This window comes from Ostrinia furnacalis, unplaced genomic scaffold, assembly GCF_004193835.3.
Source record: "Ostrinia furnacalis isolate ACB-3 unplaced genomic scaffold, ASM419383v2 OfSCF7590, whole genome shotgun sequence".
Taxonomy (NCBI): domain Eukaryota; kingdom Metazoa; phylum Arthropoda; class Insecta; order Lepidoptera; family Crambidae; genus Ostrinia; species Ostrinia furnacalis.
In genome coordinates this window covers 843167-857272 of record NW_021137829.1, presented here as the reverse complement: position 1 = coordinate 857272, position 14106 = coordinate 843167, and the positions used below count along the sequence as shown (strand labels likewise).

Sequence of the window (14106 nt, the reverse complement as noted above, 5' to 3'; positions counted from 1 at the left end):
TTAAATAAAATTGAAATAATTTATACAAGATAAACCACAGAATTACGCATCTGCAAGCAATTAAAATTTTTCCATTATTTTAGGGCAAAGTTCAAAATAATGTAGGTAGTTACATTTTACCAGTAAAATGCAATTGGTGGCATAATTTCAGCTTGATCTATTTTATCATCAACTACGTACCTATCTACTTTTAATTGCTTTTCAGATAGAGGATAAACATCGCATTAACTGGACTTCATAAATAAAACCAAATCTTATTGATATAAAATTTAATGGGCGAGTCAAAGATAAACTCATCATACAGCTAATAACAATAAAATATACAATATTAATCGCATTATGTGATTACTGAATAGGTATACGCCGTAACTGACTCTTTCCGATACATTACAACCATGCAATGATCTTTCAATCAAAATTCAAATCCTACAACAACTCCAATAAGGAAATGGAAGCCAAAATACAAAAAATATTAAATTTTGTTAACTAACATTCCGTTACACATTATTGCTAAATACAAAATGAATATTAATATTATTACAATAATATGAACATAATAGAACTACAGCTAAGTTTAACCTAGTTTATGGTAAGGCATTGCTTAAAAATTACTACATTCCAAGCAGTCATTCTATAACCTTCCATTTTGGAGTCGGTTAAAATCTCTCATACAAATCACTTTAGTAAGCTCACAAGAGATTCATCACGTAGTTCCAAAACTACTCATGATTTTAGTTTATATTAGCACCACTAACTACGAAGGCAGAAAATTTAAATTTTAATAGGTGGGAATCAATGCCAAATATTGAAAAGCATCCAACGCCTACCAAAATGCAAGTTACTAAATGCACATTTTTAAAATGGGTTTATTTTTGTATGAATTTTTAGTTTCTATCTGGTCCTTCGAGCCAGATATACTTTACAAAACTATATTTAAAAAGGCATCGATATTAAGGTTCAAAATGCATCACTTGCAAACAATAACAAGACCGCAATCATAATTACCAACAATCTTTAAACAACCACAATTTAGGTATCACATCTACCTGTTTTCAAGGGCCTTTGCAAGGTCCAGATTACCAATATTTCAGTTGGTCAACTCCTAAAAACAAGACGAATAACGACGTAAGTAAAATACAATAAATAATGAAGACGCTCTTCATTTACAATTAAAAATTAACAATTTAGAAATGATCCACTTTTACAGCGACAGTGTTAAGAGTCGTCGTTCCTGGAATATGAATTTGGTCCCAGTCTGTGCTGAGGTGTGCTTCTGTGTCGGTCGCTTTGATCGTCAGGCCTAGGGAGGGGACGGCGTTGGCGCAGTGTGGGAGGCGGAGGGTCACAGGCCTGAGGAACACCAGGCCTTGCGGGCCGCACATCACGAGAGGGGACAGCATCGCTTCACCTAATTGACGATGAAGATGATGATTAAAATCTGGTAGACATTTCAACAGGACTGCCAGGTTTATAAAACTGAAAAGTCTAATGAAAGGAACTATAAAACTTAGAATTCAGTTGAGTTACTATTTAATTTTGTCCATTTTAAGAAACAGCAGATTAAATTCCTGGTTTATACTTTTTAGACAAAAATTAAGCACCTGGCAATCTTGTAAGACACTGGTAAAGTTTAATTTAATGTTATTGTGGTTTTTTTAAGAGTGAAAAAGTACAAAATGCATAAAAAAGTAGTGCATCTGTTTTTGACAGTTAGAAGTAATCGTGGAATTCATTAAATGGGATTAAGAGTGACATCGAATACGTAGGACAAAAACTCAACACACAAACACAAATCGCAAAATGTAATGCCAATTTTATTGTTATGCAAGCAACAAGCACACACATAATTAACGAACAAGCAGTTTGGCTAAGGAGATAGGCAATCCAGACTCTCACAAATTTAGGGTAACACTAAAACAGAATTCGACTGACGGTAATTTAGATTTTAGATAAAAAAACATTTAAGACAGACAGAAAGACCAATTGGAAACAACAGTGCGGAGGTTTAAAACTTGCACATATTTACAGTGCATAAAAATCGTGAAACATCTGTTTCAACATACGATCATATTGTTGGCTGAACGTGGCATAGTCGTCGACGCCTTCTCTCCTCAATCTCTAAGTACGAGTGTATTGTGTGGTAGAAGCTGCGTAGTAAAACACGGCTTTGTTAGTTATGACCAGTCATATGGAGGTTTAATAAATTATTTACTTGTTTCATGCAGTTATGGTGTTGATGATATTGATACTGTAGTAGATGAAAACATGCAGAAAATATATAAGAATTAATGATCAAGTAAAATAATAAGTGATAAGAAATAAATGTAAGTAATGATGTACACATAATAAGTTATAGGTAAAATATAAGACTACAAGTGCTCCGCATGCATCCTTTTCTACACAACATTCCGTGCAACAGATCGCCAACATTCTTTCAAACTACATAAAACGTTGTTCACAAAATTCCCCAACTTTGGCAAACGTGTGTATTTCCGTGTCAATTTTGCAATCCGCAAACGTTAATGGCCAATTAGTATGTGCAAACTACGACACTACAGGGAGCGTGCCTTGTTATAAAAGCATTACCGTTGTCCATATCGATGGGAGGTCCCCCCACTCGTTGACTCAGTCTTGGGTCTGATACGGTAAAGTAGATTTTTTGCTTGATGCCAGGAGCGATCGCTTTCGGAGGTATAATTAATGACACTCCCCATTGTCTGTCCTCCAACACTCCACCTTCACTGTCAAATATACCCCAAGTGGTATGAGGACCTTCTGGTTCCACTTCACTTTTATTTACAGAATCATTCCCTTCAGCCAGCACTATCGTACTCTGGTTATTTACAACTGTAGTTTCATTCTGACTAGCAGACATGTTTTCAGAGTTCTCCTGACTCGTCTCAGCGCTCTTTTCTACTATTTTCTCACAAAACGTCACCGATCTATTAGATTTGCCAGCGCGTTCTTGAAAATCTTGCGATGTATAGGGTGTACTTTGTGGCTTATTCTCAAAATTCATGCTACACTCAGAAGCGTAATGGGTTTCCATAGATGTGGTAGATTCGTAAGGTAAAGACGTGGTCGCTTTCAAAGCGTTTGATATGTGTTCAGCTTTACCGTGCAATCTAGGGGCATACATTGGTTCCCCTTTTAATATTTTCGTCTCCACATTCAACGAGTTTTGTTTTTCTGTATCAGTTTTAGATTCAGTCAACCTCAACGTCGAGAAGTCAATCTCTTGGAATGTTTCAATTTCTGTCACTTCTTGAGCTTCTGCTTTAGATTGATACAGAGGTTCACGACGTGATAAATGGTTTGCATCGCTCAACTCATAAGGACTACTTCTTGCGCTACCATCTTGGGCAGGAGTTTGAGATAAATCCTTAGCCTCTTGCTGCGATTCATATATTACACTCTCTTTTAATTCTCGTTTAGAAACATACAAAGGCTCACGCATTTTAGCAGCGTCGCTTTCATTGGCTTCTTTCCTTGACTGATAAATTAGATCTTTCTTCGCTTGATTTCTCTGTTTTATCATCTCTAGTTTCTCTTCTAGCCTACCATAATTGGACTCTTTACTGGCTTGGAAAGCCGCTTTCTGTGATAATATTTCTTGCCTTGAAACATACGTGCACTCTGCAGAAGCAGGCCGTATATCATGTCTAATATCGGGCAACTCCTGATGAGTACTGTAATTATTTTCAGAACAGCTGGACTTGATCTCTGATCGTGTGGCGTACGGTGACTCCGCTTGCCCAAGTCGAGCCATCATTTCAGTTCTGGAAGCATACGGAGGCTCACTCATACATTTGCTCATAGGTGACACCCTGCCTGGGAAACTCACAGGCGTTTGCAATCGCCTATCCGGCCTCACGGCATAAGAACTCTCTGACCAAGATGTACTCGGAGGAGGATCGTATGTTCTTTTACCATACAGAGGTTCCTTTGCTGTAAAAGTTCCATCCATTCTTTGCTTCAGCAACTCCTCTTTTGTATTATACGGAGATTCAGAAAACCTCTGTCGTAGCATCTCCTCTTTAGTCGAATAAGGACTTTCGGATACCATTCTCTGTCTCAACATCTGCTCCTTACTTGAATACGGTGATTCACTGTAAAGAGATTCTGTTTGTTGTTTATTGATTTCTTGTTTTGTAGCGTACGGGCTTTCTGAAATCAATTCACTTCTAGTGGCATATGGGCTTTCTCTCACACATTCTGCTCGGGTAGCGTATGGATTCTCTCTCATACATTCTGCCCTGGTAGCATAGGGATTCTCTCTAGTACAATCTGCTCTAGTGGCATAGGGATTCTCCCTCGCACATTCAGCCCTTGTGGCATACGGGTTTTCTCTTACACATTCGGCTCTAGTAGCATAAGGTGGATCCATCAAGGGCATCGCCATCGTCTGGCGATTACCATACGGGTTTTCAAAGCTAGCATTAGACGCTTCAGATCTAGTAGCATAAGGATTTTCACTGGAGGTATCATACAGCGATGAGGTATAAGTCCTTCTGGGCTTTGGAATCGGATCGTACACGAGGTGATCTTTGCTTTGGTACAACGGTTCTGGAGGTAGCGGCTGGGTCGGGTGGAATGGTTCATGTTTTTGCTGCTGTCTTTGGTAAATGGGATCTATTTTGGTAATCATGTTAAAGCTTGAGGTTTGTCCGTAGATTCCTCTCCTATTGTATTCTATGAGAGAGTTTTGTCTACGCAACAATGGGGTAACTTTCGGTTCTGTTTCAATGTCGCACATGGAATTCTGTCTTCTAAGGTTCTTGACGACCGGTTTGGCGTCGTAGTCTCTGACTGTACAGATAGACCCATTTCGTTCGTTACAGAATGAACTCTGTCGTTTTAGTATCGGCTTAAGAACGGGCTTTTCGCAGGACGAGTTGCTTCGCTGCAACATCTGATTTCTTATTTGTTGGTTTCTCATGTGTATACTCAGATCGCTGACATCGGATTTTTCGCGTCTGAGCATCGGCAAGTGTCTCTGTTGCAAGTCACTTTCACAAAGCGACTTCTGCCTGGAGACTTTTTGCGAATTTTTCGATTTGGATCGGAACAAATCTAGAACTGCGTTTTTAATGAACGATGGCTTTTTCGATAGTTTCTTTTTAGTTTTTGGGGAGAACGACTCGTCGCGCTCCACGCTCGAATTCATGGCGTCAGAACTGCGGAAACCCACAACCAAATACCCACTTAGTTACTGAACAAACTATTTCCGAACATTACAGATTATTCAATTTACTTTCTTATGTAATTCCTATATTTTAGACCGTTTAAATGCTTCAAGTATCAACGTTATTGTTTTTTACACAAAAATGTTGTTTTATTTCAAAAATATTTTGAATAATCCGAAATGTTTTGATCAACTGTATTCTCATGATAAATTTTGTGATTCTGTAAAAGCATATTGAAATAAATGTCGAAAAAATATAATGTAAATGAAAGCAATATACATATGAAACAAATGAACTGCTATGAAAGACCAAACAAAGAATGGTAAAAATAAATGGACTTTTATATTAGATGAATGAGAGATGAGAATGGAAGAAAAAGTTAAGACAACTTAGTTCAATATGCTTTCATTTAAATCAAGTTGCACTAAAATGCAGACACGCACTGCCAATAGTTGTTTATGACAACTCTAAATACATAACAATATGTTATTTTACAACGTTCCGACAGCGATATATGTTACAAAATATATAAAAACTTCATAACCATATACAAAACCATAACTAATGTGGCCCGTCAAGACATGTTAGTCGTTTGTGAAGCGATTGGTGTTTGCATGTTAGAGCAAATTGTACAGGGACTATATAAAATGGGGAAGATGTATCTGCGAAAGAAAATTTCCAATTTGGGGCTTCAGATTTAGGAACATGCACTATGAAAGTCAACTGTTAATCAAATAAAACACTGGAAAATGAATCTAAAGACGAACGTCATTAGGGTAACGTTGAGTAGTGTCGCCGAAAAAATCATACTAGAACAAGTACATTATTATTGTCATAGGTGCAGTGTGTTCTATCTATAGGTCATCTTACCTCAGGTTGTGCATGTGTTGCGGTTTCCTGTAGAGTTCGAATGCAGATCCTCTCTGCTCTCTGCTGCCAGCTAAATCTTGAGAAAAAACATGTTCAATTATTTTATGTTCACCTGTTTGTAAGTTTAGATTATAACCAAACCTAAGGAAATGAAGGAGCTCTAAAGCCCGGTCCGTGAGCACGTAGAATTTTGTCCAATGACCCCTAGCTACCCATCCTTATCGCTCGCGCGTAATTATATTGCTGTCGCGATTGTGCGACTGACACCCGCAGTGAGTATGCGAGCGCGATAGCAACATAATTACGCGCGAGCGATAAGGATGCGTAGCTAGGGGTCATTGGACAAAAGTCTACGTGCTCACGGACCAGACTATAGAAACTAAAAGGCTATATTATTCGTTTTGAATTTAACAACAAAAACTATCGTATAAGCGCCCTGGAAAGGGACTAAGTATTGAATAAAAGATTTGCATTCGTATCACCACGATAATCTTCTTCAACTTCTATCGTGCTATCCGAGGTCACATAAACAGTTATCGAAGCATTTTATCGATTTAAGACGATAAGCCTTAACCTTTATCATCTTTTACAAGCTTTTATAAAAGTCGGATGTGATTTGAATCAAACTAATACATAAATTCGTAATTAGCAAAATCTTAAGAATCTAAATTGAGCTTTTTAGCTGTATTTAAGTAGCCGGAAAACGCAGCGTGGGACGTCCACCCACAAGGTTGACCGACGACCTGATAAAGGTAGCAGGAAGGCGCTGGATGCAGGCCGCTACCAACCGTGCGATGCGGAAGTCATTGGGGGAGGCCTATGTTCAGCATTGGACGTCCTGTGGCTGAAATGATGATGATGATAATTAAGTGTACGTCGAGTTGAAATCCAACTTACCTATAAGATGAGGGTTATGGGGCAGGTTGATGGCGCGGTGGTGCGATGGCGGCCCGGAGTACGGAGGCGACTGCGGCGGCATTTGACCGCCGTACATGTTTTGCTGTAACAAAAAATACGATTATAACAATATAGCCAACTATAGGTCGGTAAATCCAATATTTGTAAATTTGAGAGGGTCGTGCTCTGGTAGTGAAATCTAAATGACCTGATGATTATGAGGCCACTATTGTATCTAAGTTGCTGGACAAGGTTAAGAATAGTTTTTGGCTAGACAGGTAGATTCGCTTCCAAATGTTATTATTATGAGCACTAGCCAAACCTGGAGCCAAAGACGTGTAATTATCATCATCATCATCATTTCAACTATAGGACGTTTTCATTTCGTCAACGTGCAAATCATTGGGGGAGAACCTTAAGACAAGGCTATAGCGTTCAAAAATAATATGATTGAGGGTTCAATTAGACGATTGTATAAAATCTAGGACTAGGTTGCACCATCTTACTTTAACTTTAACAAACGTCAAAATCTGTCAAACTCCATACAAAAAGCACCGGTTATCGTTATAGTTACCGTTAAAGTTAGGTGGTGCAACTCAGCCTATGTGTAATAAGTGCGTTACCTGCTGGTAGTTGTTGTGCGGGCGGTGCGGCTGCGAGTGCGAGTGCTGGTGCTGGTAGTGGTGCGGCGGCGGGTAGGCGGCCGGCGCGCGCGGCGACCCCGCCGGCGGGCCCGGCTCCATGCTCTGAGGGGAGTGCAGTGTGAGTAGGGTTGCCAACTCTTGAAAGGACCAACCCAGGAGAATTGTGGGGGGGGGGCTTGCTCCATAGTTGCTCCATCACGCTGAATACGCGCTCGAATGAAGCATTAATAGAGACAGGAATGGAAAGAACAAACGTGACCACCCCCGTCGCACCTTAACCTATTTTTCACTTTAAATCAAAACATTATGTTATAGGCATCATGGAAAAGTAATATTATGCAAGAAACATTCCAAACTCATTATGCCAAATTATATTAATATATGATATCAAAACGTTCAAAAGTTTGGCTCTACACGAGCACGTACACAAGATGTTGTTCTCTTTCATGTTTGTTAGTACTAAGGTTGAATTATTAAATAATCACTGTTAAATGTGATTAATTTATGACTTTTACCGCGACTATCGGTAATTATTCATAATAACCGGTTATTATTAATAATTTTCAATTTATCACATTAACCGTAACATCAATATTTAATAATTCCTGGAGTTTAGTAATGCTGGTCCATGTGATTGGTTCTTTTAAAGATAAAATTTATAAACAAGTACGAGCAGCAATGGATGCATTTAATTTTTAGAAATACCGGAGAAAATATTGCTCTCCGGGAGGTCGGGAGGTTAACCATTATTTCTGGAGTCTCCCGGGCAATCCGGGAGGGTTGGGAACCCTAAGTGTGAGATATGGGCCGAGTCAATGGAGGTCGTAAAAGCCATTGATTTTTCGTAGGTATAAGCCGAGGCGCAGACCATCGATTTTTCGTCGGCCGATAGTTTAGTCGGGCAGTTGATCACTATGGACATGTATGGAAGTGCGCACATTACACCGATTTGATTTGGCCGATTCTTCATACAAATTAAAATCGGGCCCAACTATCGGCCAACTAAAAATCGGTGGTCTGTGCCTTATCTTAAGGTTTTATAAAATCCATCCTTTACATGTTGTTAAACAATGTTATTTTAATCTTGTTACTACAATAAAAAAGTACAAAAATACGAAATTAGTTTGACAACGCTTATAGGATCAAAATTAATTGGATACATGCGGGGCATTCTATCATGTAGTCCTAACAACATAAAGTAAATTTTATTGCTGTCAAAAAGTTTCTAGCTAGTGGAAACAAATGGAAATATTGCCTTTTGGGCTACAATATCCTCCCAAACGTATAATAAATACTTTTTTACTTTTTTGTAATAAATTTTACCAAAAACTTTATCTTAGCTATTTGGATGATATGATTGTTACCAACACTTCCACACGAGAACATAACTACAGTTATTGATGTGATAAAATGATCAGCTTTTAGCAAATGATCTACTACAAGTGCTTTAGTGAAACTAAATATCGAAAAACATAATCAAAATTCTACTTACCCCGTTCCTAGGATGGTGACCGTTGTCAGGCGGCCGATAGTGTTTCGGTTTAGGCGGAGGCACGGGTTTGTATGGAGGGACTGGCGCTCCTCCACGGCCCGTGTAATCAGCTTGGGAGGCCGAATTTGTTCTTCCACTAGACAATCAAAATAATTGTATTAAGTGCCATGCAGTAAATCATGATTCTGAGATCAGAAGAGAACTGAACATTCTCATTTTACCATTTATTTATTACCACCCTTACCCATGTGACATGCAATAAATAATTTGAATTTGAATTACATACAGGGACCACATGGAATTAGTAACGTATAAAAGAAATCTGTTAACAAAAGGTATCAATAAACATATTGAGTATTGAATAGGCCTATTTTACATTATATGCTATGCTTTCAATGGACTTCTAAACATTTTTCATTGGCTCGTACTAAGTAAACCTTGTGTGAATAGAATGACTTTCTCCCGTACGAAAACTCGCTTCTTACCTATATTTGGCATGATCGTTAGACGGCACGTTAGGGAGGGACGGCCCTCGCGCGTGCATGGGAGTGTGAGGACTATTCCCATTCACTAGGGGAGGCCTGTTCTGCTGTGGACTTCGGTAGTTCTCTGGTGACCTAAGAATAAAAACATGTACAGTATTAATAACTTTCTTTTTTAAAACATACCTAACTGTAATGAGTTTTACTCTGAATTAAATGTTCTAGTTCGTCCAATTGAACAAACGTTTTCAAAGATACTCCAGCTACAACGGGATTATTCCTCCCCCCCTGTGTAGCCAGGATCTACAGCTTGACCACCAATAAAAACCCAAACAGTGAACACCAAGTAAATTTTTTAGCTACTCAAACTTTGTAGTTTGTCCACTTTGTCGTTGTGCAATGGTCTTCTTGATTGAAGCGAACTTTTTTGTGCATATCAATATAACTTCAAATACAAATGTTCCATACCTGTAGTTGTTTTCATTATTTCTGTAATCGAGCGAGTTGTGTTCGTGGGAATTCGAATTTCGCTGCGGACTCTGCGCCGACATAGCGGACGGGTTCGGCGGAGGAGGCGGTTCCATTTTACTGCTAAACAAAAAACAACTTTATTAACAAGTGCACACGATAGCTAATTAATCTAAACGAAATTATGTGTGTCAAAAAGGCGCATGCTTACCTAGTTTCAATCTTGATGATGTTCCGACACCCATAAAAAACTTATCAACCAAATTGAGAACCTTCTTTTGGAGTCGGTTAAAAATAAGAACCAAATATTATGCGCTAAGTGTGAGCTTGGAATACTTGAAAGATATTCTAACAAATAACGTACGAAAGGCGTATTCCTTGGAATGCTAATAGAATAAACTGACGACAAATTACACAATTTTTAATTTAAATAACTTGAAAAAATCTAACTGCCTAAGGTGGAGATCGAACCGACGACAAAGCCGCCCGGCTTTATTGAAACATTTATAGCTCAAGAACGGCTGAACCGATTTTGATGAAATTTGGTATGGAGGTAGCCGACACCTTGAACCCTTTTAACTCGACTACCCAAAAAAGAACGGACAGTCCGCGACGTATTACCGTCCTAATGACAACCAGCTGGGCTAGGATGCGCGCGCTGATATACTTTATCGACGTCAAAATCGATAAAATGGCGTGATAACAGCTTATCGCGGCGCGCATCCTAGGCCTACAGGGCGGTACGAAGTTCGCCTGGGCCAGCTAGTAAGTAATGAATATAAATCAGGATAACTTACACTGAAGGCGGAGCAACTTTGAGGTCGTCGGGCGCGTTAGGCGGCAGCCGGCAGGAGCCCATCGCCGAGCCGTTGTTCGAACTGCTGTAGTCGTACGACGGGGTGCCGTCGTATGAACTTTGCTGTGTGGTGAGAAAGGTTTATTTTAATGATTTAGTAAAGAACCAAAAAAACGTATCTGAAATGTTTCAGTTTACAAAACCATGAACAAAAAGAAGAGACATCGGAAAGTCGAAAAAAAAATTTGCCTAAAGTTGTTTTTGAGTTTTAGTTAAACATCAAATTGATTTTTTATCGGACCTTCTCACTCGACAAAACAACGTTTGTGACAGTTTGAATTCGAAATCGCTTCGGTGAGTTTTTTATTAGGCTTGTAACAGTAGGCCACAGTTACAGCTAACCATTTCTGTTTTTCTCTCACTCTCATCAAATGGCGATTCATTGCGATAGAACGAGATGACATGACGGGAAATGGATAGCTGGAACTCAAATACATACTCGTACTTTCACTCCTTGAGGCGATCGTGAAACTGCTATTGTCGCATTAACTTCGTGATAGCATAACTATGAGAGGGGGTAATATAATGTAATATTGACGAGAATAAAGAAAGACTTGAATGAGATGAAAAAAAATATTTCTTTCGTAATATTTTTGATTAGCTTACCGGATTCGTAGGGTGTCGATGCCGGTCCAAGGATCCCTGTCCTTGCGTGGGCTGGATGATCATACTGGTAGGGCGGGCGGTGTAGGTGGCGGTCTCGTCGCTACCGCCCTCCTTGGGAGGCCCGAAGAGGCGCTCTTGGGCACTGGGGCGGGGGTTCTGGAAGGAATCGCAAGAATTAGCATTTAAAATACGTAAATTCCTTTTACGAAATAATTACTTCTATACTTGTTTCAAATCATTTAGGCCTTTATGGAACAAATACTTTAAGGCTCAAGGTCACCCAAAGAGCAATGGAGCAGACTATGCTCGGAGTTTCCCTGTGTGATCGAATCAGAAATGAGGAGATCCGCAGGGGAACCAAAGTGAAACCAAACCGACATAGCTCGCAGAATTGCTAAAATCAAGTTGTAGAGGGCGGGGTACATAGCTCGTAGAGACGATGGCCGTTGGGGCAGAAAAGAAGTTCTCGAGTGGCGACCACGGGCTGGAAGACGTAGCGTGGGCAGGCCTCCTACTAGGTGGACCGACGATCTGGTGAAGGTCGCGGGAAGAGCTTGGCCTGAACTGTCCTGGCAGCGCAGGACCGTTCATTATGGAAAACCTTGGGAGAGGCCTTTGTCCAGCAGTGGACGTCATTTGGCTGAAACGACGACGACCAGTAAATATATTTATGTACGTTAGATGTTTCAACCTGCTCATTAAGGTTTGACTTCATCCTACGAGTCACGATTGTTAGCAGAGTTGCAATAAAAGGGGGAATAAGAGAAATGTAATATTTTTCAACATAATCAATGAAGACTGAGTTTGTTGGCTGCTTCTTCTCAGCAATGGGCCAGTAATTGTCCCGAAGCAGGGTACTGGGAGTAGTAAAAGCGTTTTATGACTTTTAAACAGCTAAGTAGGTATTGTGTGATTTCTTCACCTCCACACTCCAAGTGCATCACTCACCTGCGGATTATGTCTCAAAGAATGCGGCGGTCTCGCCGGCGGGGGCGCCGGTAGCAAAACCCCGCCGGCGGGGCGTCCGGCCGGGCCTCGCGGCGGGAGCTCCGGCACCGGCCCGTATAGAGGCGGCGCGTTACCATGGTACGGAGGCGCTTGATCCGAACCGTTGGTCGCCGCGAAACCGTACTTGCTGTCGCCGTAGCCACCCTGCTGTGAGGTAAAGGTTATTTCACACTATGTGCTATGATGATAATAATATGACGTACGAGTGAGTCAAATCGTGCGAAATTGAGTAGGTAAGATTAAATAGGTATAGCGGCGGCGCGTTGCCGTGGTACGGGGGCGCTTGTTCCGAACCGTTGGTGACCGCGAAACCGTACTTGCTGTCGCCGTAGCCACCCTGATGTAAGTACGGGGTTAATTCACACGTGCTATGATGTAATACAAGTGGATGTTATGGCGTACGGGTGGGTCAAAACGTGCGAAATTGGATTAAGCAAATATATGTGTACGGCAACGCGTTGCCGTGGTACGGGGGCGCCTGTTTCGAACCGTTGCGAAACCGTACTTGCTGTCGCCGTAGCCACCCTGCTGTAAGTACGGGGGTTAATTCACACGTGCTATGATGCTATGACGAATGGATGCTATGACTTAGAGTGGGTCAAATATAGGTATAATGGCGGCGCGTTGCCGTGGTATGGGGGCGCTTGATCGGAACCGATGGTGGCTGCGAAACCGTACTTGCTGTCGCCGTAGCCACCCTGCTGTGAGGTAAGGGGTATTTCACACGTGCTATGATGCTATGACGTAATACCAAATACGAGTGAATGCTATGACGTACGAGTGGGTCAAAACGTGCGAAATTGAGTTAAGTTATAAATAGGAATAGCGGCGGTCCCGCGCTATCGTGGTACGGAGGCGCCTGCTCCGAACCGTTGGTGGCCGCGAAACCGTACTTGCTGTCGCCGTAGCCACCCTACTGTAAGTACGGGGTTAATTCACACGTGCTATGATGATATGACGAGTGAATGCTATGACGTACGAGTGGGCCACAACATGCTATATTGGATAAGATTAAATAGGTATAGCGGCGGCGCGTTGCCGTGGTACGGGGGCGCTTGATCCGAACCGTTGGTGGCCGCGAAACCGTACTTGCTGTCGCCGTAGCCACCATGCTGTAAGTACGGGGTTTAATTCACACGTGCTGTGATGATAATTATGATGTATGACTGGACCAAAACGTGCGAAATTGAGTAAGAATAAATAGGAATAGCGGCGGTCCCGCGCTATCGTGGTACGGGGGCGCCTGCTCCGAACCGTTGGTCGCCGCGAAACCGTACTTGCTGTCGCCGTAGCCACCCTGCTGTAAATACGGGGTTAATTCACACGTGCTGTGATGATATGACGTACGAGTGGGCCACAACATGCTATATTGGATAAGATTAAATAGGTATAGCGGCGGCGCACTACCGTGGTATGGGGGCGCTTGATCCGTACCGTTGGTGGCTGCGAAACCGTACTTGCTGTCCCCGTAGCCACCCTGCTGTGAGGTAAGGGTTATTTCACACGTGCTATGATGTAATACAAGTGGATGTTATGGCGTACGAGTGGATCAAAACGTGCGAAATTGAGTTACGTATAAATAAATATGTATGGCGGC

At 41.2% G+C, this 14106-nt stretch overlaps 1 protein-coding gene across 1 annotated transcript in view; it reads right to left on the bottom strand.

Moving 5' to 3' along the window:
- Positions 1–254: 254 nt before the first annotated feature.
- pyd (zonula occludens-like protein polychaetoid) overlaps positions 255–14106 on the bottom strand; it is a 93267-nt gene continuing 79415 nt past the window's right edge. Inside the window, exons 16-27 of the mRNA XM_028321982.1 lie at positions 12999–13037; positions 12450–12653; positions 11502–11657; positions 10837–10958; positions 10040–10159; positions 9575–9706; positions 9090–9225; positions 7577–7699; positions 6954–7056; positions 6057–6132; positions 2587–5177; positions 255–1408 (exon numbers count right to left, since the gene is read on the bottom strand). Of these exons, the coding sequence (XP_028177783.1) occupies positions 1185–1408; positions 2587–5177; positions 6057–6132; positions 6954–7056; positions 7577–7699; positions 9090–9225; positions 9575–9706; positions 10040–10159; positions 10837–10958; positions 11502–11657; positions 12450–12653; positions 12999–13037 (4026 nt within the window). The 3' untranslated portion in view covers positions 255–1184. The remainder of the gene's footprint in view (positions 1409–2586; positions 5178–6056; positions 6133–6953; positions 7057–7576; positions 7700–9089; positions 9226–9574; positions 9707–10039; positions 10160–10836; positions 10959–11501; positions 11658–12449; positions 12654–12998; positions 13038–14106) is intronic.